The following is a 23,853-nucleotide window of genomic DNA, read 5'->3' on the forward strand; positions in this document are numbered from 1 at the left end:
ACCTTCCACCAAAACAAAAAGTCTGCAGCAGTAACTAGCACCACCACAGCACAGGGCAAACAGCTGCAGAAGCTGCAGTTCCAGCAGTGAGTCGGTCCCCGTAGACTCTACAGTAAACGTTACAGCAGAAATAAACATTTTTACAGCCTGACACAAAAACAGGATTTGGCCTCTGAGGAGGAGGATGATGGCTTCATCTGGGGCTGAAAGTTCAGGGTTTGAACGCCATCGTAGGAATGTATATATGACTGAGAAAAAGGAAAAGCAGAATATGTCCACTGTAACCTGTGAGTGCATCTTTGTCTGTAAGGTAACGTTTGCACCTTCCTGCTGCGTGTAAAGGTGAAGCTGTCGTGTTTCATGAGCTCGGAAACTTTCAGAACCGTCACAAATCCTCTCTATTAACTCCACGTGCTGCAGGGTAAAAGGTGTTTGGACACTTTATCTGGCTGATGAACAGTGAGTAAGATAGACCAGCACTTATATTTGTATTTTACATTATTTTGTGGTATAAACTGATTATCATGGTTATATAAGGATGATAAACAGTTTTTATTTGGCTCCACAGTTTAGTGAACCTGCAGAGGAAACCAGTGATTTTAATGCTCACCGGCACCAACACATGGAGAGTGATGAAGTATTTCTTGATAAGCTTGTAATCATGCAGTTAGTGAATACATAGCGTATAATAGACCCTACATGTGTTCTGTGCAGACGTATACACCTATATACAGCATGACTCCCTCCCTCTGTCCAGCTTAACAAAGACCTGATGCATCCGTGCGTTCCCTCTGAAAGTCCGTCCTTCATCCTGCTGCAGAAAGTCACTTTAGAAAAAAAAAAAAACTTTCCATGAAGATCTTTCTCCTCGCTGTGGTTCCATGTTTCCAGCTTGTGGAGAGGATGGTGAGAGGAGGAGAGGGCACACAAGAGGACGAGCAACTCCTCAAAGAAGCCGCCTTGAACGTTTCCCCAAACTGAAGATTTAAAAAAACAAAGAAAACTGTAAGTCACTGACAGCGAGCGATGTGAGGCAGCGAGCTCAGTTTACATCTGATAAACTACATTTAAAGCACGGGTTTCAAACATGAGGTTCAGGGGCCATAAAAAGCCCACATCATTCATCAGTGTGATGTGGCTCAGAGGTGTGCAGCAGTCCTGACTGCTCCTGATGAGGTCTGCGGGTCTGATATGTAAACTCCACAGCTCCTCTGCAGGATTCAGGTCTGGCAAATCTGAGGGTTGGCCGGTGACAACGCCAATCATCAATAATCTACAACTGCTTGCATGACCACATGAAGCTGGCCAGTGAAGACTGTCCCGCAGGAGTAACGCACCACCCACTTCATGGTGGTACCTAACAGCATTCAGGGTGCTGTCGGCTAACAGGTGGAGGTCTGCGCGGTCCTCCCTGACCATCGCTGACCCACCCAGTCGTGACAGGTGTCGACAGCAGAAGAGTCACCGTGGCGTCTGCAGACTCTTTCGTGTCTGTTGCACGTGCTCAGTGTGAACCTGCTTCCATCTCTGAGCACACCGCAGGCCCACAGCAGTGGTGGACCTGCCAGTGCTGGTTTTCTGGACAGAGCTGTGCTGTGAGCACAGGATCAGGTGTTCTTACAGCATAAAATCTGAAGTATTAATGTCATGTAGTGCTCTCTAAATGTTCCTCGAGATGTTATTATGTTATTTTGAAGATCTCCCGCCTGAGTGCAGCCATCTAACGAGAGGCGCTTGTAAAGCCTGGGGTCACCAGACTGATTCAAAACACATAATTACTGGAATATTTCAGTTTCATTATTAATTTATGTAAAAGTAAAATCAGAATTCAGTAAAATGATGAGAAAAGTAAAGCAAGACCTGACCCACAGTGAGCTTTGCTGCAAATGCATGACTTATATGTTGACATGAAAATTACTTACACATGTGTTCTTATGTGTCTGCGTGATTCTTGGATGTAATCTGACTACTGCATGACCTCCTAACCCGCCCTTTTTGCATCTTCTTAAAATGAAAAAGCAAACAAAAGAAACTAAATATGGAATTTCACGGTGATCGAGACCTACCCGTGCTATTCTGCCACTTGTGCACCTGCACAATTATCTTTACTTTCCGATGCTATAGCTAAATACTCCTCCCTGGAAGAAAGCGAGAAGGAAAAAGGAGAGAAACAAGAATCAGAAGATGTCAGCTCAGTGAGAGGAAAAGGAAAATGTCATGTTGAAAACAGCAGATTGAAACAGTAGGATGGAAAAACGAGGTCGGAAGGTGAAGACAGCCCGGCGGGATTTTGGAAACAAAGTCCTGCTACTGCTCGTGTGCTTTAGGCGGTACTCACGCGCTCTCTCTCAGAGCTTCCTCTCCTGCAGCCGAGATCTTCCTGTAGCAGTAAATCATCTCGACCAAGAGCCAGAGCTGCAGCCCGATGATGGAGACGTACATCATCACCTCAGACAGGATGGACGCCATTCCCCGGGTAACTAGAGACACGCACAGGGTTAATTTGGGTGTTTATGCAATACGAGTTTTACAAAGATACGACTCCTGGATTTAAAATCATCATTTCCTGAACTTCACATGGTTCAAAAATCTTCAATTGTCTTGATTCGATCTTAGTTCATCCTCCCTCTGAAACAAGCTGTTTTAACTCCACCTGACCCTCTATGACATCATAAAGATCCAAGAGAAGAAAAAAAGTGTCTGAAAATGAGTGTTTAACTCGTAATCTTTCTTTTACTTAAGCATAGACTGACCTCATTACTGAGAGGAGACCCCCAGGCCGAATCAGGACCCCGGAGAGCTCATGTCTCATCTTTGTTAGGAAGGGAATTTATAAAGGAAGCGCTTAACCTGTAAAGCCAAGTGCATCATCATCTTCTACATCATCAATATCATTTTTTTAAAATTAGATTACATGATGCAATAACCGTTTTCTCTGTATGGTTGCAGGTCTTTACCTACAATATGAATCACTTTGTGATGTGATGCTGCAACGTATTTTAAACCAGCATCACGTTCAAAGCCGCTGACGTGGCTCATTTACACACAAAGTGTCCTTTGGCGGTGAACTGAGTGGTGACATCACTGAGACGGGGTGTTGCTCGCCATTTTTCAACATCCGGGGCTGCTGTTTTGGAAGGGTGTGCTGCTCTCTCCCAGAGGAGGAAAGTGAGGAATAGTCTGTTAAATACTAGCTTGCTTAAAAAGATGCACCAACAGAGTGTTGTACTGACACCCGATACAGCACACAGACAGATGTCTGTGTGCTGTGTCAGGTTTACTACACGCCAAGTGATCGTATCTGCCGGATAATGGCATTTAACACCGCCAGCATGTCCAGTTCAGTAACTCTGGTTAGTGTGAGAAATGAGGCCCATCTCAGAACTCATGTAAAAATTAGTAAACCAGAACAGGAAGTATGAGTCAGTTTTGAGTTCAGTGCTTACGCCGTGCAACCACATTAATGGTGATGTTCTTCTCTATGGTCTTTTCGTAGTCGTAGTTGCTGTATTTGAGGGTCCGGCTAAATTTGCATTTGTAGGTTCCAGTGTCATTGTAGGTCACGTTGAGGATGTAGATGGAGCCATCCTGCAGGTCCGTGGTATGCTTGCTGCCGTTCCAGGCCAGACGCTCGTAGAAACGTGGGTCAATGATCTCGCCGCGTGCATCCTCATAAATGTACAGCTGGAAGAGGAGGCGGAGGAGGGAAAGACATCATTTTACACTTCTTGTGTGTTTCTCTACCTGTTCTTGGATTGGATTGATATTCTTTGTTGTGAAATCATATTTATTTACAGGCTTCACATGAAATCACTCTAATCATTTCATTACACAGAAGACTCTCTGCATTTTAAAGGTTTTGGTTTTCGGAGCTATATTTGAAAGGAGAGTGTAGAGTGCTGCTCTGGCCATCGCCCAACACAAGCCTGATTAGAAAACTGCATCCATAAACTACACAGGTGCAACCTGGGTGTCATCTGCATAGCAGTGTAAATGTATGCTATGTCTTCTAATGATGCTGCCTAAGAGAAGCATGTATAATGTAAAGAGAATTGGTCCTAGCACTGAACCCTGTGGAACTCCATAACGCTCGAACGCTCACTGAGGAGGACAAGCACAGAGATGAGTCCACTGTCAGAGGCCATAAGAAGATCATTTGTAACCTTCACTGAAGCTGTTTCTGTGCTGTGATGAGCTCTGAAACCTGACTGAAACTCTTCAAATAAACCTCTGCAGATGATCTCAGTCCAATCTTTCATATGTGTTGATGCATGTTCAATCATCCAGGTAAGGAAGTCCCAGAAAGTGGATTCTGTTCATCTGGACGTCATAAGTGGGAGAAACGTTTCATCCAGGTGACTTCTTCAGTCTAACTGCAGGTTTCCAATCTTATAAACAGGACATTTGCACAATGACTGAAACCAGCACCACTGAATGAACAATGGGCTGGGAGGTCAGTTCCTTTAATATGCAAATTGTCATGACCACTGATCAATAACCATGAGTCCCATTCACAGAGAGTTGGGGAATGGCTGCAATCACAGCATTGCAAGATGGTGACAGATGGACCCTTAGGCCCCCTCCTCGATTCAGAGATGGTCTTTCCCCTTTCACGTAAATGGCCTCCTTGGCTCCGCCCTCAAACCAGCGTTCCTCCCTGTCCAGGATGTTACATCCTCATCATTGAAAGAGCGTCCACTGGCCTGTAGGTGTAAATAGTCTGCAGAGTCCTGGCCTGACGAGGTGGCTCTTAGGCTGTTTGATGAATAAATCGTCCTCCTGCATTCACACCATCTTCCAATGCTGCGAGCGCAGCCATCCCCCAACTCTCTGTGAATGCTGCTCAGAGCCATTGATCAGTGACTCATGCATGTTTAAAGAAACAGACATCTGGTCTCCACATCTCTTCCCGATATTGACTGAGCTGCAGCCTACATCTCATATCTGCACTTGCTGGTGAATTAATGGATGCTGAAACTAAAAGGCAGCTCAAGGCTAATGGGATCTTTCCCGCTGCATGCATGAGGCGTAATGGCCTTTTGCTGTGCCTGGTTGTGTCTCCTTAAGTAAGTAGGTTTTCAGCACAGACTGAAAAATATCTTCTGTCATGGAAAATGCATCTCTCTGCTCTGCCTCATGATAAATGCATTGGCATCCTTTTCCCAGAAGAGAAGAGGCTGCTGTGATGACGTGTGTTGAGACATCCAACCTCTAGCTTCAGAACATTTTACTATATTTCTGGCTAAATAAATTTCACCACTGCTATTTTAGGGATATGCAAGCATAACTGACAGGATTTGGTCCCTGCTTGAAGAGCATCTACAGCTCATCCAACCATCTGATAAATAATATGACTGCTGTGGGCCTAAATGTGCTAACACACCATCCAAGAAGTGAAAGCACTGAATAGGCAGTATGTACATGCCACACATTTCACCTCCGCAGTTCATGGATGCAGCTTGTTAACCAAACACCAACCAAAAGCTGAGGCTTCAGAAACCGTGAATGACGTCAGCTTCCTTGTATATTCTGTGGTAAAGTCTTACGTCTGAGAAGTCGCTGTCGCCTGAGCCTTTGAAGGACCATTTGACGGTGGCCGTGGCATCCACCTCGCCTCTCATCTTACAGTAGATGCAGCCCAGCTTGAAGCCGTCGCTGATAACAGCCTCTGTGTCCGAGTCCACTTCCACGCAGGCCCCGTGGCACAGCGGAGCTGCAGAGTGAGGGAGACGCAGTTAGTTTCTGTCTCTCGGCCTGTTTGCGGGTCACGGGGTCAGAGGCAAGTGCGGTGAGTGGCCGTCTTCCTCTCTGTCATGTGCCCGTGACTCGAGGGAAAGGCTGAATTTGGTGTTTTCTCTCAGTACTTGCAGGCAAACTGTCTAAACTGTACTCGAGAAAACAATGCTAGCTACGTGACTTTTACGTGCTTGGTCCCAATGCGCATTACATGCAAGTTTTTTGTATCGGGCACATCTTTTTTTCTTGCAATTTTTTATTTCCCCTCATTGTTTCAGCTCATAGATGGATTAGATTTGGTAAGTTTGGGTTCTCTGTTTGGCATCATTTTCACTTCTGGTGTTTTTAACTGAAGCTGGGGGGAAATAAAGAGGTTGCAGTGAGCGATACCATTGTCTTGCATTCTGGCCACTGCTAACTGAGCTAAATTCATATATAGAAGCGTGAGTCTATATATGCCATCATCATCATGACACATACTTCTCATCGGCCAGGAGTTACACACCTGCAACTCCAAATGTTTCTGTCTCACACTGCACCTTGCAGTTTCCACTGCGGCTTCAGCATCGCTCTCAACCAATGATCTTGTGCTATTCTCAACTCTCACCTCTGGGAAGCGTTTGATTTGAATCGTAAGATGGTGGGGAGGGGAATGAGGGAGAGGACAGAAACACACAGCACACAACGCTGATCAGAAAAATCATTAAACAGCAGCCGCACGTCGTCCGTGAGCACGCAAAAACGCCGCTCTGTTCCTTTACTTCCTGGGACGTTTAAAAGAAACACGCAATCGAAAAGCCACCACACGGAGGGACGTGGAAGGGGAGACATGAAAGAGGGAAGAAAGAGAAGGGTAGCACAGGTATCAGTCGTTAACAGCCATTTCTACAGGAAAAGCACGGGAGACGGGGAAGCAGGAGAGGAGAGGGGTCAATGCTGTATGATGCACTGCAGAGAGGAAAAAAGGGGAGGAAGGAGGAGAAGAGAGAGTTAAAAACACAATTTAAGGCTTCACAAATATAAACCCAAACACTACTGAGCCGACAGCTGTCGCATTAGAAGAAGAGACTGAAGCAGACCACAAACCCCCCAGATGCACCCGAGAACACCCGAGCCAGAGGGCAATGATTGCAGAGGACTTGGAGAGCAGGGATGAGTGATTACACGAGTGCCTGGGGGAAAGCCACATTCAAACAAGCTGTATTTCATTTTGGGCAGAAAGCGCGTCCTGATGAGCGAGCTCAGAGAGAGCGGCAGCTGTCAGTCCGGACGCCTGGTTCACTCGTCACGATGTCAGAAGATTTGTTGAACTGGATTTTAGTTCAACGCCTGGTAGCTGTGAGCCGATTTTATTAGAGTTTGTGTTGTAAACTCATAATTTATGAATGCTCATAATTCAGAGCTCCACCCTCTTATCCAAACAAGTATGCACGCTTTTGGCATCCCCCCCCCAAAAAAATTATAGTGTGGCAGACCAGTAGGGGGCTCCACTCACACCCAGCGAGAAGGGAAGGGGTAATGTTTTTGGGTTGTAGGAGGTGTTTGCCGCCTTGTGAGTTCGGTTGGTTGAAGCCGAGATTAAAGTTGGAGTAAAACGTGGCGAGCTCTCGTGTCGTCCTTACGTATCTCCACAATGGTGCCCGTGTCTACTTTTAATAAACAGTTTATAACACTTTAAATATACAGTCTTTTCCCCATGGGTGTGTTTGGGTGAACTCGTTTACCACCATTCGCTGTCACTTGCTCGAGTCTCGGCACCTTCTTCTCATATGTTATTATAAACATCTGAAACAGTTGAATCATGACTTTGCTCTAAAGCGCGGGAGCTCGGGTAAGCTCGGGGTTTGGGGGTTTTCTGGGAGGCGAGCCTGCTGAACACCAAACAGGCCTGAGGCAAACACCGTCTGCACACACCGCTCAGAGGACAGAAGAAAACACAAGGCTGCTGCTTTATTTGATTTTTTCCCCTTTCAGATTCATATCTGCTGTAATTGGCTCTCGTCTCTGTTACAAATGCGATCTGATTGTTTGCGTTAATTGCACGCTGCTGTAAGCTGCACCAGCTGTCAGCGCCGCGGCTAATCCTCGCCACCAATAGAGGTCGATGAGAGTCAGTCATCAGTTAATGCCCCTGTGAAATCCCACAGGGGAGCATCTGCAAATCAAACGATAGCCATTTCTCTCTACAAAGAGGTTCCACCAAGTTTCCAGCTGAGCATTAATGTGCAACAACATTTTGACTCAGGTCTGTGTACTGCTGACTTTACCTGATACAGATTCTACCATGAAAAGCAAAGAAAGGAAACAGGAAGGCAGTAAAGGAAGAGGACGTGCAGAGACACATAGAAGGGTTTGACATGAGACCTGGAATACAGACAGTAGAGACACATTAAAACAGGAACTAACCACAGCAGAGATCAGAGGAGGATAGAAGAGAGCGCTCTGGCTGCAGAGCCACTCCCTGAGCCTGGTTCTGCTGGAGGTTTCTTCCTTTTAAAAGGGAGTTTTTCATTCCCACCGTTGCCAAAGTGCTTGCTCATAGGGGCTCATATGATTGTTGGGCCCCTTGGGGCAACTGTTGTTGTGATTTGGTGCTATATAAATAAAACTGAATTGAACTGCAGAAGTTAGTCTAATATTTGCAGGTCAACCCACTGCACTCATGTTGTCACAGATTAGCACAACATGAACAGCTTAACGTTCATAAATCTAATTCAACAAACATGTGATGCAGAATATTTTAACCAACGTTTGTAATCTTTGCTGCTGCAAACCTCACCACACCCACTGACCTGATGACATCAGACACACACGTTCATGTTGAAACAGAAATGAGTGCCATGAAATTATTCCATCAATGTATGTTAATCAGAAACTCCATAACAGGAGAAAATGTCACAGGAACTCAAAATACTTTCCCCCCCTTGTTTGATATTAAGTTTACGCAACATATTCTGTGTAATTACTTTATGCATTCAGGTTTACAGTGCAGATGTAAATCCAGCTGCACACACACAGAGACAGCATGAGGCTCTGATCCTGAGGGAGGGAGGCTGGTGACGCAGTCAGAGGCCACACTGTGCAAGGTGAGCAAGCATGTTGCTGACTGTCCAAAGCTGAGGCAGCGAAAAGGCAGCGAGACGAACATGCAAGCAGACACAAAGAGGAGCTCACATCCAAAGTGCAGACTAGACAGTCAGCAGAGTCCCTGAGCAACGATTCCTCAGAGCAGCAGCCGCAGCAGTGCACAAACACAGAGCATCAAAAGTGCAAATCCATTGCGTAATCTGCAGACGGAGGTTCAGGATTATGCAACGGATATTCCAGAAAATGCCGATTAGGAGATTTCTTTTTTCCCCCCAACAGGCTGGTTAATCTCTCATTTCAGTTGCCGTTTGCCTCCTGAGGACTACAAAGTGACTACAAAAGACTACCCAGTGAGGTGAGCTAGCTTAGCATGTCACAGGAGGCTAAAGAAAATACAGAAAGGATCGAGATTATTTGCTGAACTGGGCACAAGAGGAAGAAAAGAGAATTGGATAAGCGACAGGAAAAGAGATGAGTGAGGACGACATCTGTTTCCATGGCCGGGTTACCAACACCCACAGACACCGTGGGCATATATGACCCGGGTTTAATGCCAAGCATCCGTGACATCTCCCCCGACACAGAGCCGGTGAGGGACTTTCTACTGGAACAAGGGAAACAAAAAGACACACAGCTCCGAGAGCTTCGCTTTCGTTTTACTCCACAAAGATGCCACTTGATGGCACAGACGCAGGGCTTTACTTCATGTGTTTTCCTCTGCAAGAGCAGAGTCTGTCCTGGACTTGGGGTGACCCGGAGGTCTCAGAGTTTGGCTGCACATCACTTTTCCCCCATTTCCAAAATCTAAATGAAACTGCTCAAAATATTACAGATAATTTCCCTTTCATAACAACTGTACTGGAGTTCATTCATTCAACTCGACCAACTGGATTTTCTTAATGTGAAAATAAGAGGTCAGGGTTAAAAAGGAACAAATAAATAAACACTGAAAAGAACACAGTGGAAAACGTTAAACTAAAAATAATGCAAAAATAAAATAATACAAAAAATAGACACAAAATAAATATAAATGTTGTATTTATTGATGTTCAGTTGTAGCACTGTTAGTAATATGAATTATATTATTGGCACATTTGACAATATTTCATTTATTTATTGGCAGTATTAGGCCTCCATACACACAGTCAGTGTTGGAAAGGTTACTTTTTAAAATGTATTCCACTACAGATTACAGATTACATGCCACAAATTGTATTTTGTAACGTATTCTGTTACGTTACTCAATGAGAGTAACGTATTCTGGATACTTTGGATTACTTAATATATTATCATGCTTTTTACAACTACATGAATGCGCTATTGCTGAATGATTTATTACTATTACTGAAGGTTACTCTCCACACCAACACCAACTAGATGTTTAAATCTTAATATAAATGAGTAACAGTAGGTGGACATTAGGTAAGGCTGCACTTTTTGCATCGATCTCGTATAGAAAACTATTCCTCGCGTATATAAAACAGGTCCGCGGCTCCGAACCGTAGTAAAGGGACCTCTGAATAATAGGGCTGCCACAAACCATTATTTTGATAGTCGACTAATCAGATCATCATCCATTGGACGTAAAACGTACAGCTTATTGCACCAGCAGCATCTGCTCTTATATAACTATCATTAGCTTACAGCTTTAAGTGTTTACGGTGCTAACTAAAAATAAAGACAAGATGATCGTTTATTAAATTTTAATGAAATTTGCAGATTGTTTCGGTGAAGTTTAATAAACTCCTTGCTATCTAAAATCTAACAGGACACCGGAGTAAATTCTCCAGCATCTCACACTTCTGATGATCAGCTGTCTGCTTGATGTTTATTCCGCTGTGTAAAAACTATAACTTTAATCTCAGCCAAACCGATTTACTCAGGAACAAATAAAATACTAAAAAAAGCCAAACAACAACATTTTGAAGTTATCTAAGTGACTTATATATCATGTTTAACCTGAGTAGCGAAAGACGGCGGTGGGTTTGAAAACGATCTGCCGGGAGTCCGGTGTTCTCACGGCTCTAGTTAGCCTAGCCCCCGGCTAGCTATCGAGCTAGTGGGTAACAGACGTCTCCGAAAACGTCGGAGCGCTTTTGAAAATATGCGGTGTCTTGATAAACTGAGCCGATATTTGAGGTTTACACAGCTACATTCTCCATGAAAATATGTTAAACGTTTATTTTGTGACCCAGAAAGAATAATAAGAGTAATATTAAAACTAACTAGCTACCGCCATTGTTGGAAACTGAGCTGGGCTGCGCTATGAATTCTGGGACACAGCTTCTTCTTCTTCGGCGTTTAACGGCAGCTGGCATCCTTGTACATGCAGTGCTGCCATCTTCTGTTTCAGTCCGTTATTACACTCTTAAATCCTGCTACTTATTCCTGCATCTTTTGTGATCTTACAAAGCTTCAAACGACGCGTCGACTATTAAATCAGTCGTCGACGATTTTGATAGTCGACGTAATCGTGACTAGTCGACTAATCGTGGCAGCCCTACTGAATAATACGTCGGGTTCGTGTCGGGCTCATAGCTGAAAACTAGCTTTACTTGAAAGGCTGCTCCAACGGAAGTTATTGTTTCGGAGGAAAACAGGAACACAGGGTACAGTCGAGTCTTAACAGCTTACTTACAGCTGGGCTCGTCAGGCTCTCTTCTTGGCTGCAGTGGTTATTATTATATTTACATGCTTCCAGCTCCCGTTTCTGCTCGGCGACAGCTCGTACTTTTCCTTCTTCTCCCTCCCGCGCTCACAGACACATAACAGCAGTCCATGCTCCCTGCAGCACGGACTACACTGCCCATCAGGCTACATTCTTTAGAGCGATGCCTGTAACACTCTGCCTGTTGCCTTTGTTGTGCCAAAAAGTGATTGTCTGCCAAAAACTGATTTCCGGTATTTGCCAAAAACTGATTGCTCGTATTTAAACTGCTATAAGTAACTTGTTGGGCTATAATATGTGAAACATATGTCAAATGCATCCCTCATGGATGACATAAAGTCATCTTGAGCCACAAACAACATTCGTGTAACAAGGTAGAAGCCGCAATCAGTTTTTGGCAGTGACTTTTATATAACCTTTATTTAAACAGTTAAAAAAAATCTCATTAACATTAAAAATGTCTTTTGTAAGAGTAAGTTGGCCAAGAGGACAGCAGAAATGGCAGCAAATATTACAATATTTCTGTAAAAATATTTTAAGTGGGGATAAAGGACCGGATTGGTTATAATGTAAGTACAATAGCAGAGAGTTGTAAAGATACTTGAAAAACAGATATTGTTTTAATTCTCTATATAACCCCTTTGTAAACCCTGTTCACCGAAGTCTATTTACGAACATACGTAAAGATATTACACATAAAAAATACACAGAAACATTGGAAATCTGTTTTCGGCAGACAATCACTTTTTGGCACAACACCTTCATATTAAATATTTTTTGAATAATTTTTAAAAATATTTCTTCACCCACGGGCCGCAAGTAGGGGTGACATGGGCCGCTTTAGACCCTCTTAATGCGTGTTTTGTTTGGGTTTCCACCGGCTTGGAATTACCAAAAATAGAGAGGGCATAGCTGAACATATGAAACAGGAAAAACCGCTGTGTAATCCATTTATTTCAACAAAGTAACTGTATTCTGAATACAACCTTTTTAAACGGTAACTAACGGAATACAGTTACTCATATTTTATATTTTAAATACGTAACGGCGGTACATGTATTCTGTTACTCCCCAACACTGCACACAGTACATCCAGGGAGTTACATTTGTGCTTTAATATCTGCTGTAAAACATCTCCAGGGAGAGAAATCCTTTGATTTCACTTCAGCTGTAATTACGTCTACAACAGGTTTTCAGTTTTTTCCTGTAAGCTAAACCAAAATACTTTCCCTTCAATATTATCGAAGATGTTATTGGATCAAATCTGTTCCCAGTGATTGTTTTTACTCTCCAAGCTGCGTGGAAGGTCACCTCGTCCTTCAGAGCCCATCAAAGCCTCCCCTTCAAAGCAGCAACAGCATCTCACCGGGATTACAAACCTCCACACAGCTGGATGAACAGAGGCTCAGGTGTGCATGCGTCTGCCTGTCACGTGTTTGTGACACTATCGAGAGGGACACACGAAGCCCGCAATTAGGTCGTGGCACAGTCTCTCGTTCCAGATTCATGGGTTAGAAAGGATCTAGAAAGGATGTGAGGCCAAAAAAAAGATCCAAGCATCTCTGAGCTTTCAGTGCCACGCATTTAATTCCTCTTAAGAAAGGGCTGAAAAACTTTGTAGTTTCATCGTGGGCTGAAAGTGCACACGCAGAGGAAGAATGGTTTGTGAAGAGGACAGACGGTGATTATTTTTAGATTTTCTCACCTGACACAGATGCTTGGAAAACTGCCAGCCATAAATCATGTTAGCTGCTTTTTAAAGGTTTAGTGCACTGCAGCTCTAGAGTACTCATAATTAGCTTATCTGGCAAAGCTCCTCTGTAACGTAATCGTCCTTAGTGATGCAGAGGATGGAGTGAACTGATGTAATGGCGATGGAGCCGTTATTGAAACATCGCGGAATTCAAGCCATTCGCAGACTAAAGGACTCTGCCATGTTACAACTTTGGACGCAGAGCATTAATACGGTTCGGGTCAGGCTTGGAATCTCACACAGTGCTGTCAAATGATTGTCGTGGCTTTTTAAAAACCGCAGCTTGTTATCAGATCAATTGTTTTTTTCCCACAATCTGAAATGAACGATGTGACAAACATTCGACTTTTTACCAACAGAGAAGATCGTGGTTGTGACAAACAGAAACAATTCTCCTCATTCCCAGATCTGCACTCCACGGGCAGCTTTGCATGATTCACAGTTCAAAATAAGTTCGTTATTCAGTTTATTATGTTCGTAAAACAAGCTCCTTTGGCTCATCCCATTTAAGCCAACTGTCACCTGACTGGCTGTCCCACAGCAGGTGGGCGGGGCATCTGTGTCTGATGTCAGGATATCAGGGCTCTATGATATCGCACAGACCCAGGAGTAAAAAAAGTCAAGTCACAGCACGTTTATGTATGTTTCATACACTGACCTTGTTATTTGAAACTTAAATATGAGCACCATCGTAACAATATAAACATGACAGCACAAAAGAAACAAAGAAGTCTCTCACAATTTTTATCCTATCAAAAAAAAGAAATCAACAAAAAAAAATTCAGAGGACCAAGTACGGCACCTTGAGGGACACCTCTTCTTTGAGTTATGTCGTTTTTCTTGTAACAGTATTAGGTCAGTACCATTCAGTTTGGAACAATTACAGCACCAACTTTGCTCACAGTCGGCCTTTTTCTAAGACGATTATATGAAACCCAACCACTGTCTGCACTAACACTGAAAATTATATAAAAATAAATATAAAGATAAATAAAGATGTAAATCTTAAAATCTGTAAATAAAAATCAAAATACGTGTGAAATATCAAGCAGGTTTCTTTTCAAAACAAAGAAATATTACATAAATACTGAAGCCATTTTTTAATCATTATTTTGTCATCAGATACAGGGTACCTTTTTTCTGTGAGCTAAAGTCAGTTTTTGGGTGGATTTAAAAACATCAAATAAAATGTGTTTTTGTTTGGGGTGGTTAAAAATTCTCAAAAAGCTCATAATCTCATACTCTCTTCTGTTCCTCTTTGTTAGTTTCCATCCAGTGTGGTGCTTCGCCTTCTATCTTCCCTGTCTCCAGCTCCAGATGTAGAAGCTGACTCTTAACCTTTAACTAACCCACCGGCCCACAACCAACCCGCCCAGCCCGCTGACAGACGTTGTGTAACCTTAGTACTTTGCCCAGATCGCTTTCCTGCAGCTCTGACATGTGTTCACCTTTGGGCGGATGAAGCCGTGTTAACGCGTCCACGTGCAGCAGTGTTCTGAGAGACTGAGTGTGAGTTAAAGAGCAGCTGGCTGATGGAGATAAGAGCTCAGTAAATAGAGGTTTCTGAAGAAATTCATCAAAGAACACTCTTGGTTAGGCATGTTTTGTTTTTATGGTCAATACTGATTTCAATTGCATACTGTTGTGTTTATATATATGAATCGATGGCTTTACATTTAGAAACATTTTTAAACGCCTGCAGGTTTCATGAGACTGGCAGTAATTAAAATGTGATGGATAGCGAGGTTCAGGCTGTTTTCGCACATCAGTGGAAGGTGTTTCTCGTGCTTTAATTAAATAAATGTCGGTAACCGGATTCCTGTGAAGGTAAGAAAGTGAGTCGTGATATCTGAAAGGATCCAAAAGGAGCAGAGGGAGCTGGTTCGAGTCAAAGGATGATGGTTTTCACCCGAGTGCTCCACTTCAAAAACCCCTCAAATCACACACCTGCACGCAGCGTGATGCTGGCAGGCTGAGCTGTCTTAGAGTGCGTGTACAAAAGCATGAATGATGGACTCCATCAGCAAAACAGGGGACGGTGATAGTCCATTTCTCTCTCTGTGGGCAGAATCTACACATACGTGTATCATAGGGCTAAACATGTTTTTGTTTTGGAGGGCAAAAACGGTACAAAGGTTCATATTTAAAATTGGGTAGAATGTAAATTTTAGTCTTAGGTTTGAATGATTAACTGTTTAACTGCAAAACATAGAAACATGCTGGTTTGTCCATCGCTGGCTCGATGCTTCATCGAGTGACAGCAAGGTTCTGAGTTTGAACCTTCCTGAGGTCTTTGTTCTTTGTGCACCTCGTACCTGACATGTTAGGTTACCTGGTGACTCTAAATTGGCAGAAGGTGCAGATGCTAGAAAACATGGCAGACGCCATGAGGTTATCCCCCTCGTCATGTTTCAACAGCAAAAACTGCACAAAAGATGGACAGATGTTGTTGTTTCAACAGTAACCAGTCAGACTGTTGGTTACAGAGCAAACACACGTCTTTGTTCGATGTGATACAAGATTTGATTGACAACTTATCTGGTTAGAAGATGATTTGGACACAACACTCACTCCACCCACGCAGACTAATGGTACCGAGCCTGCCGTGTTTGTGCCATCAACATTTATCTTTGTGTGAATTCTGTCTCATTATGTGCTGCATGCAAAAGGAAAGACATCAGTTCTAGTTTGATTTGGTTCATCTTTTCCTGAGCTTTTGATGTTTGGTTTGCTTTTTGTTCCGAGTCCTTAAAAGAAGCACCCAAAACAATTCCTCTAACTAAAAATTCCAAGAAGGACAGAAAAGCTATGTCTTGAACACAACTTTGATCTTTGTCCCGGGACCCTTGCACCTTAAAACCAAACAAAAGGATCAAGTCCAGTTTTGAACCTGGTTTCCGTACGAATAAAAAAAACAATCTTCAACTTCAGAGAGCAGGCAGCTCTGCAGGAGCTCATCACTGTTACTCATCTTTGCCAGTTAATCGATCATTTAATTGTTTACGTTATCCTCGCTGACTCCAGCTTCTCCAGCCTGTTTGTAGCTTCGGTCTGTTTATCGACATAAAACTGGACGACATCTGTTTCACAACGATTAACCAAACAATGGGTATGTTAATAAATAATGAAAAGCAGTCATTAATGGACTCTCCACTCTGTGAACACAGGCACACATTGTTCCTGACTTTTAAGATACACACCAGATGCTGCGTCGGTATGTGTGAGTGCGTTTGCGCTCGGCATTTTAAAGCCGCCACATGGCCTCATCTCATTTCAAATTTTGAACAGCTGGGCGTTTGGCTCTACGGTGGAACAACAAACAGTCGGACGCACACAGAGAACGGAAAACACCTCAACAGAAACCATCGAGGCGAGGTCACCACTCACCTTCAAGTGCCAGGAGGACCAGAGGCAGCAGCAGCAGCAGCTCCATCACCGCGGACATCCTGACAGAGGACAGAGGGGTGGTGGCGTCTCTCAACAGTGCACACACAGACACACACACATACACAGACAGGACAGATCTGGAAACCCTCAGAGCATAAACACACCAAAGACGTCCCAACTGTGACTAAAAGTCGCCTCCTGTTTATCTGAGGGGTGGGCGGTGTGGGTGGGTCCTCCTCTTGCTCTGCTCCTTGCTCAACAACAGGAAAAAGCTCACATCAGCAGCAGTTTGTTCGTGCGCCTCTCAGTGTTTGAGCATCTAGAGTTACCAGAGGGAAGAATCAGACCAGGTCTCAGGTTTCGGCCTCTTTGTTCAACAATTTATGTTCCGTGGCACACCCTCTCCTTATTGACACTGCGCGCACCACACAATGTAAGAGCCAATGGAAGCCCGGTGTTTGAAGCTCAGCTGGTGGGGGATGATGGAAACAGTGCTGGAAATGGAAGAAGTTTGTGAGAGCTGGTGATGACTGCGCAGCTCGAGAGCCAGTCAAAATGTTGCATTCATGAATCCACAAGAAACACCGAGCTGACTTTGTCCTCGTGGGCAACCTGAGTTTAAAAACGGAGGAGCGGAGCTCGGCTGGGCCAAATGGAAGCAGTGGGAAGCGTGCGCCTCTCTTTGGCTTTGGAAGACTCAGTATTGCGTCTCTCAGAGTTATTGCTGTCTGCAGAACCTTTCGGGGAAGAGTCTTGTGTTTTCCCTCTTATGAAATCACCCGCTGTGCGCGCACATATGCGTGGTTTGGCTGCTGTCTGCGCATGAGCTGCACAGGTGGCACGCACCGGGCGGTGATCCCGCGCGTCTCTGGGAAAAGTGCGCGATTCCCGCTGTGCGTTCCAGCAGTGCAGCCGTCTTTAAACTCACCTCCGGTCTCACAGCGCGAATCTGTCGAACCCAAACCGTCAGCGCCCTCCTGGCCGTCTGTTCTCCCTGTGAAACAAACGTAGTCCCGTTTACCTGTAAAAAGAATCCTCCTCTGGAGGAGAAATCCTGCGCTCCGTCCTGAGTTCCTCGAAGCGCCTCCTTCTACTGACAGGTTAGAGATGGTTTCTCTCCCACATCGGAGAGATTTCAAGATCACACAAGGGGAGAAAATCTTCTTTTCGACCTTTAAGAACGAGCAGAGCTTCACATTCCTGAGTGAGAACACACAAACGCACACACAGAGCTCCAGGAATTACGTGTCAGCGCAAGGATGCCGCGCTAATCAGTCTTTGGGATGGGTGAAGGCTGGGGGGGAGGTGCATGGAGGAGGAGGAGGAGGGTATTATGCATTGCAGCAGCAGAGGGATGGAGAACGAAGAGGAGGAGGGAGAGGTATAGAGCCGTTGTTATGGCAACAGTGGTTTATGCGATGGTTTCTTCCCTTCCAGAAACCCCCACGTGCTGGCAGGAGAGTCAGGTCTGAGTAACGGAGCGGTGTCACGTGGCGCCTGGATTTAGACTGAGCCATTAACGGGGTGGGAGGTACAAAATAAAAGATTTATGCCTAAAATACTGACTTCACGATTTGACGTAATTTTTCCCCAGAACTAAAGTGTAAAACGTTCATTTTAATGGAGAAAAGTGAATAAGAGACATATTAGAAATAAATAGTGTGTACAAAAGAGTGGTTTGTACTGAGGAAAAATGGATATGACAAAATTCATATAAAGTGTGGGAGTAAAAATGATACCTCCTGTGTGCATAATGCTCAGCCTGACTGCTGCTGGGATGAAGGAGCTGAGCAGTCACTCCTGCAGGAGCGGCTCAGGACCTCCACGGTCCCATCCAGGGGGTGAGAGGTGCTGTCCATAATGGACATTAGCTTATAACATCCTCCTCTCACTCACCTCCTCTGTCCAGGACAGAGCTGACCCTCATTAACTATAAGCCACTTCCTGCTCCTCCATGGCAGACAGCCACATAAAAGCCTACAGAAACCACCACAGCGCTCCTCAGTAATGTCCTGCACACCTGAAAAGACCTCAGCCTGCCAGCAGATGGAGCCGACTTTTTGATGTAGCTCAATGTTTTCAGTGTACGATGAAAATGAAACATGTAACATGTTCGAACTTTGCCGCGAGCTATGACAGATATAAACCCTCAGACTTCATTCAAAATGTGGGTGTTTGATGGAGAGTTGCGGTTAGAGAGAGTTTGGAGACCGTTTGGAGGTTTATGAGAGTGAGGAGAGAAAGTCAGGAGAGAATGGAGCCAGCTAAGAAGAGGAGGATGTCCTCCCCTGTGTGGGAACATTTTGATCTTATTCCTCCCAACAAGGTATGTAAATTTCTACAGAAGATGTATTTTAATGATACTGATGGTGCAATACAATTTATGTTGAGCTGTCTTGACTTTTGTACAAGGTGAAGTGTTTGCTATGTGCCAGGGAGCTGGGATATAACAACAACATCCATGCTTAGGCACTACAGAGCTTTGCATGAGAATAAGAGGAACACCGATTGTGGAGCAAGACCAGGTGAGCCATCAAATGCAATGATAATATAGCATGCAGTAATGTTACTAAATGATATAACAATATTATACAACTGTTATAAGTTACGTGTGTGATATTTATATTTGTGCTTTGTCTTTATTGTCTTTCCTCAGGAGAACAATCTCAAATAGATGAAGACCTGGTCAGCATGGTGATTGAGGACTCCCAGCCATTTAGCATTGTGGAGGACAAAGGAGTTAAAAGATTTGTTAAATCATTAAATCCCAGCTATGTTCTCCCCACTAAAGGTCATAAAAGCAGTGAAAATTTAGTTTTTACAGAATAAAATGTGAACAGGCAGGACTGAGGCTCAAAGCCTCAGTGTGTAGCTGTCCATACCTCAACGTTACAAAAGCACAACCACTGTCCACACCCCAACCACACCTCACCTCACAGTAAATGATCATTTCCATTTCAAGCATTTCCAAATAATCATTTCCCATACTGCCACTATAAATATACACAGTATACTGCCATCACTACAATATACATGTTTTACACACTCCTTTTGTTGTTGACATTTACAGGCTGTGTGCAAAATGCCACACTCTTCAAATTCATGCCAGCTATTATTTTTACGTCCAGTAGGTGTCCTGCTAGAGCAAATGAAGCTTCATGAAGCTTCGCGTTGGGGTGAACCAAGTGGATGAAAAGCTTCAGTGCTTCATGAAGCTTCATCTGCCCATCACTATCAGACAGCACTTCAATAACGTTAGCGACTCAAAAACACTACCAGGCTTAGTGCAATACTCCAGCGCTGTCTGTCGCTCAGCCACACCATTAAGTAGCCCTGCTACTAGTTGATTGGCAGCAGCTGGTGGATTGACTGCAGGTGCGGCAGCTCCGGGCGACAGCACTTCCGGGTCGGAGGTAGCCTGTTGCTAGGTTACCTCCTAACACATCACAGCGGAGCCGGAGGGGAAGACAGGGCGATAGGAGAGACACATACACACGCACACAGATATACACACACACTGGCAGGTCGACCGGTCAGGGCGCCGTCAGATCCTGACAGGACCATGCTGAGGACAGACCGGAGGCACCACCCCATGACATGAGTGAGATTATGAGAGCTATTGCTAGCTCTGAAAAGACGATATTGGACCGTATCGATTCAAGCACGAAAGATTTATTATTCCAGAGGTTGGGACATATTTTTTCTGCACCTGCATTTTGGTACCTGAATGGCAAGCTCGCAAAGTCATCTGCTCTTCGTTTTATAAGCTGGAATGTTAAAGGTATAAATAATCCGGTTAAACGCACAAGGGTTTTTACTCATTTAAAATCATTGAGATCCGATGTTGTATATCTGCAGGAAACACACCTCCGATCAAGTGAACAAATTCAACTAATTAAACTGTTTCTCTGCTTGTCTGCATTGCCACAAATTGTTCTATTTGGTGATGTATCATAGAACTGTACTATATAGTGTATGTAAGTTTCTGTGTTTGCTAGTAACTACCATCAACCTAAGGTCTCAGCTAATTTATCTTTGCAGAGATGTTCATTTGATTGTAACAGCAGTAGGAAAGAGCAGTAACAAGAGTAGGACAGCTAAGCTAATTATGGCTAAACATTTGGAATTTAATGAAAGCAAAAATTGACCTTGCAAAGATGGATAGGTTTATTTAGAAAGTCAGCTATTTACATTTAGTGTTCGTCCCAAGTAGGAGATTTTGAATTGAGTCTAAATTGACCGCAAATTTACTTAACTTGTTAAAATCAACCAGGCTGTTACTGAAGCAGTCGAGGAATTACCTTTGAGGTCTCAGTCATAGGTAGTAATGCAAAATCTAACATTACACTAACCTTATATTTTTGTAAAAGGCAAAATGGACTTTTTTCCAGGGTGGGGGAGTGTTTCATGTCTGTAAGTTAAAATTGTTATTTTTGTTGTTTCCTGATTTCTAAGAATTGGGAGAACAATTACATGCTAACAAAATGATGCATTTTGGTTGCCCATGTTTGGTGTTGCTTTGGGCTTAGGGTGATCACTGACGATGACTTACACCTAAAAGAGCTCAAAATCAGAAAACGTTGCTCTAAAACATGTTGACATGGTAAATGAAAATGAACAATAATCCAAATTGATCATGCAAACTGAAAGACTACTTACTATGTTTCTCTTGTTACTTCATTAGCCTCAGTGTTCTCAGATCATTCTTTACATAAAAGCACCCAGTTGTCTTGCAAAGAATGTGTAGGATTAGTGCAATCACACACATTCGAAGATACTGGTAGTTATTGTTTCAAATGCCTATTTCATGACAACCAGGCTAAATTCATCTAAGGGAGTATGAAAGAGATTATCTGGATGCTGAAATGATTGTTAAAATACATTAGGCCAATAATAGTAGACCTGTGCTACATTTGTCCAGCTAGGCAACACATATTTCTGCATAAGAGATACATGAGACACCCTTTAAATAAGCAAATTTCATGTTTAAAACATGGAAATGCAGCCAAAATGGACCATACAATGGCCTCAGTGAACACATCAGCACATAAGTAGAGATGAGGAAACTCAATCACATTAGACATTAATATGACTATGAGTAAATTATATATATTATATATTCTGTTACATGGTTTAAAGAATACAATGTGATAATCACACATGAGAACGCTGTTTCCAGTTATACAAATTTATTTTATTTCACTATTAAAGAAACCAATTATGTAAATAAAAGCTCACCACAAGAACATCTCCCAACCCAGTCTTACAAAGTTGCAGTTACAATAAAAAACTGTTGGTGAGCTAAAAAACAATCCTGGTGCTGATGCTTGTCATTGAACGTTTTGGACAGAGCTCTTGATTGAAATGCCTACCGTTGTGTGTAGGCATTTCGGTCCAGATGTTATGGAGTTCAGTTCAGCTAAGATGTATTTCTAAAGCACCGGATCGCAAAAATAGCCGCTTCTCGGCTGTTTATATTGTAAGGTAAAGACCATACAATATAAGAGAGAAAACCCCCCAACAATCAGATGATCCCCTGTGAGCAAACCCTTGATGACAGTGTCTGTGAAGGTTATCAGTCATCAAGGCCGTAGTAGTCTAAGGAGCTTGGAAAGAAAAGCGCCTGGACTTCTTTAAGTTAAAGAAGTCCAGGCGCTTTTCTCCAAGCTCCTTAGACTTGGTGACGGTGGGAAAGAAAAACTCCCTTTTAACAGGAAGAAACTTTCGGCAGAACCAGGCTCAGTGAGGGGCGGCCATCTGCCTCGACCGGTTGGGGGGGGGGGCACAGCTGTTATAACCCCTGACGCAGCATAGCTTCTAATTCTGAAAGATACGTAGATACCTTAAACCTGCACTCTATGCAGGACACCAAGCGATGACACGACTTGCAGTACTATAGGAGTCTATGCAGAAACAGTTTTCTCTCTTGAATCTCTGTAATTTTTTTGCTACTGAGTGTCTGGGTGCAGTCACTCATTTTGGGCCAATTAAATCAAATGAACTTCCATTGTCTAAGTTATAGCCCTATTGAACCTGCGTTAACCAGCTTTAATAGGGAGGGCCAAAGTCGTAGTTGTGCTAAATTTCCTCGAATTCTCCTCGGAGATTTTCGAGTAGCTTCCTTTGTTCTTGAAAGTTCTTTTCCATTTGTCTCATCGCTTCCCGTCCATTCCACATCTTTTTGGTAAGGTCACTAACCTTATTTTCTAAGGCCTTATTTTGTTGTTTGAGTATGTCAACTTGGACATCGTAGTTGTTTATCAGATTGTTATGTTCTTCCTGTGAATCATACAGATTTTTCTTGACCTCTTCAAGCTCTCTTTTCATTTCCTCAAATTCATGGCACAACAACTCCTTTTCTCTGTTGGTCACTTCAAAATCATGTTCGGAGTCTTTCTCAGTGGCTTTGAAGATCCGTGATTCTCCTTTCGCACCCTCATCGTGTGGTTTCAGTTCTTTTTGAGAATCACCACTCCTTTTGGAAAGCTCCTGGAGGTCCTGTTCAAGAAGTTCGTTATGCCGCCTCAATATGTCAATTTCATGTGCAAAGCATTGGCGTTCCAGGGTCTGTCTGAGCTGTTCACTGTCCGTTGTTTTGTTTTCCTCATTCATGATCCTTTTTCTTTCTTCACTCTCTTGTAACTCTTTAAAGGCTGTGTTTGCCTGATGGAGCTCAGTTTTAACAGCCTGTATTTCCTGTTGCATGTCATCTTTTTCCTTTTCAAAGTCCCTTTTCAGCTCACACATGCGTTTTATCATCACATCATTTTCCTCTCTTAAAGACTGGTTGTCCTTTTCCATGCCTTTCACTTTTATAACATAGCCTGCCTTTTTGCTTTGCAGCTCTCTGATTTCATCCTGCATTTCCTGCATCACCTCTTTGTGTTGCTGAATTTCTTTGCTATTGGAGCTTTGTGAATCCTGTAGAACTGTATTCAAATATTCCAGCTCTTGAATTCTGATGTGAATTGTTTCATTCTCTAGTTGCAGGTCTCTTTTCCTCTTGTTTTTAGAGAACCCACTTCGTTTGAAGAGAACTTCAATGTTTTTTTGGAGAATCTTGTTCTCATTTATGAGCTCTCTTTTTTGCTCCTTAAGGTCGGCGTTCTCGACTTTAAGGTCACGTATGGTAGAGTTTTGTTGTTTGAGAGTTTTATTCTCATTTTTCAGCTCTTTGATTTGCTGTTTAAGTTTTTCGTTCTCGGCTCTCATGTTGCATACA

The 23,853-nt window shown here is 43.4% G+C and overlaps 1 protein-coding gene and 1 long non-coding RNA gene across 2 annotated transcripts; one reads left to right on the top strand and one right to left on the bottom strand.

Moving 5' to 3' along the window:
- Positions 1-291: 291 nt before the first annotated feature.
- scn1ba (sodium channel, voltage-gated, type I, beta a) lies at positions 292-17,986 on the bottom strand. Its single transcript, XM_085472391.1, has 6 exons — positions 16,632-17,986; positions 5,547-5,713; positions 3,447-3,684; positions 2,339-2,480; positions 2,067-2,138; positions 292-977 (listed from the first exon to the last, which is right to left on the bottom strand). The coding sequence occupies exons 1-5, from the start codon at positions 16,687-16,689 to the stop codon at positions 2,072-2,074; spliced, it is 672 nt and encodes a 223-aa protein (XP_085328517.1). The 5' UTR covers positions 16,690-17,986; the 3' UTR covers positions 292-977; positions 2,067-2,071.
- A 764-nt stretch (positions 17,987-18,750) lies between these two features.
- On the top strand, positions 18,751-19,367 carry LOC146699454 (uncharacterized). The gene is made up of 2 exons (XR_014922832.1): positions 18,751-19,156; positions 19,288-19,367. It is a non-coding gene; the product is annotated as an uncharacterized LOC146699454 (long non-coding RNA).
- Positions 19,368-23,853: the final 4,486 nt, after the last annotated feature.

The sequence above is a fragment of the Copadichromis virginalis genome, linkage group LG11 (genome assembly GCF_057382275.1).
Source record: "Copadichromis virginalis isolate Kocher_CV1m ecotype Utaka linkage group LG11, C_Virginalis_male_GT1.1, whole genome shotgun sequence".
Taxonomy (NCBI): Eukaryota; Metazoa; Chordata; class Actinopteri; order Cichliformes; family Cichlidae; genus Copadichromis; species Copadichromis virginalis.

Bases quoted from the DNA above. Each gene is read 5' to 3' on its own strand.
- scn1ba (XM_085472391.1), bottom strand. From the start codon at position 16,689: ATGTCCGCGGTGATGGAGCTGCTGCTGCTGCTGCCTCTGGTCCTCCTG. The intron at 5,714-16,631 runs GTGAGTGGTGAC...CTCACTCTGCAG, and splicing joins GGTCCTCCTGGCACTTGAAG to CTCCGCTGTGCCACGGGGCC. The intron at 3,685-5,546 runs GTAAGACTTTAC...CTCCTCTTCCAG, and splicing joins GCGACAGCGACTTCTCAGAC to CTGTACATTTATGAGGATGC.